At 34.0% G+C, this 1,715-nt stretch overlaps 1 protein-coding gene across 1 annotated transcript; it reads left to right on the top strand.

Annotated features, from left to right (window-relative positions):
- Nucleotides 1-360: 360 nt before the first annotated feature.
- LOC139896102 (histone H2B.5-like) lies at nt 361-1,027 on the top strand. The gene has a single exon (XM_071878687.1). The coding sequence runs from the start codon at nt 417-419 to the stop codon at nt 828-830; it is 414 nt and encodes a 137-aa protein (XP_071734788.1). The 5' UTR covers nt 361-416; the 3' UTR covers nt 831-1,027.
- Nucleotides 1,028-1,715: the final 688 nt, after the last annotated feature.

Raw genomic sequence — 1,715 nt, 5'->3', positions numbered from 1 at the left:
TGTAATCAAAATAAAGAATCAACTGTAAATTCAATGAAAACAGTTTCAGTTATGTTCCTGTGATGAAATATTGACACGTACTTACTTTGAAATGATTTTTTTTTTTTTTTTTACAAAAATTTAAATCCAAAATGGGCTTTAAATTTTTTTGCCAAACAATTTCATTTTCAGTACTTTTGGACAGGATCCAAGATTCTCAGTACTCAAAACAAAACGGACGGAGAGGATCATTATCTAGCCCATTAATTCCGCGTAACCTCATTGATCTCCGTGAAACCTCATCAACCAATAGAATTCAAGCTACTACCACTATATATAACAAAATCAATCTGCCCTAATTTTCATTACCTCCTACAACAACTCCCCAATTAAATCAAATCAAATACCTTTTTGATCTTTAACAAATTCTAACGAAAATGGCACCAACAAAGGCAGAGAAGAAGCCAGCAGAGAAGAAATCATCCACGGCTGAAAAGAAACCATTGAAAGCCGAAAAGAAGCTCCCAAAAGAAAGCAGCGGGATCGATAAAAAGAAGAAGAAATCGAAAAAAAGCGTTGAAACCTACAAAATCTATTTGTTCAAAGTGTTGAAACAAGTTCATCCTGATATCGGTATATCAGGTAAAGCAATGGGAATCATGAACAGTTTCATCGGCGATATATTTGAAAAACTCGCTCAGGAATCGTCTCGTCTCGCTCGTATTAATAAGAAACCGACGATTACGTCTCGTGAGATTCAGACTGCTGTGAGACTTGTGTTGCCTGGTGAACTATCGAAGCACGCTGTTTCTGAAGGGACGAAGGCGGTTACTAAGTTTACGAGCTCTTAGATCTGTTGTAATTAGATGGCTTGAGATAACAATTTGTTTTATTTGATTTCTCAGATCTAGGGTTTCATTTCTGTTTGGTATCATCATATTAAAGTTTAATCGATCTTCTGTTCGTTACAGTATTTTACTATTTGCATTATACTATTGATTGATGCGGTTAATAACGTTGATTCAATGTAGGTTGTGCGATTTGATTTAATATATCTACAGAATATAATGGACTAATAGTGTTGGTGATTCAAACATTGTGCAGTTGGTAATAACTAAAATCATTATATCAAAAATTAGTGAATTGCATTTGAACCCTGTGGTTACATCACAAGTCGTTATATGTTTTCAGATGATTTTTTGGCTGTTTATTATGCTGTCATTTTATAATTCGAAACAAACTACTGATAGTTAACAATATGTTACTGTAATTATTATAAGTTATAAGTTGCAGAGTAAATAGATTGTTAACCCAAAGATCATGGGGGTTTTGGAATTAAAATTACTAAAGAAGTGGGATGAAGTCTTATTGGTGAACAAATGTGGACAATCATAGCACAAAGATTCTTTATGGTTCAAATGAGTAAATTTAATCAAGGCAAAAGTTTTTGGGAGGTTAATCAGTATCTATCTGGTATGATAAATGTGCAGAGATTGCCCTATAACCGATTTTTAGGCGAGATATGTATGTGGATAGACTCACTTATGATCTTAAAGTGGCCAACCTGATTGTAAATTATCAAAGGAAGTGGAATGATTGTATTGATTAGTACCATGTTCTAGCTCAATTGAATGTGCCTGTACTTGTTGAACCTTGTAGAGATAAGGTGGTAGGGGTCACTAAGGCGAACAAACATGTCCAATTTTCAACTAAAGAAGCTTGGATTGATTTATAGG

The sequence above is a fragment of the Rutidosis leptorrhynchoides genome, chromosome 3 (assembly GCF_046630445.1).
Source record: "Rutidosis leptorrhynchoides isolate AG116_Rl617_1_P2 chromosome 3, CSIRO_AGI_Rlap_v1, whole genome shotgun sequence".
In the NCBI taxonomy this organism is placed as follows: Eukaryota; Viridiplantae; Streptophyta; class Magnoliopsida; order Asterales; family Asteraceae; genus Rutidosis; species Rutidosis leptorrhynchoides.
This window is presented reverse-complemented; position numbering and strand designations above follow the sequence as displayed.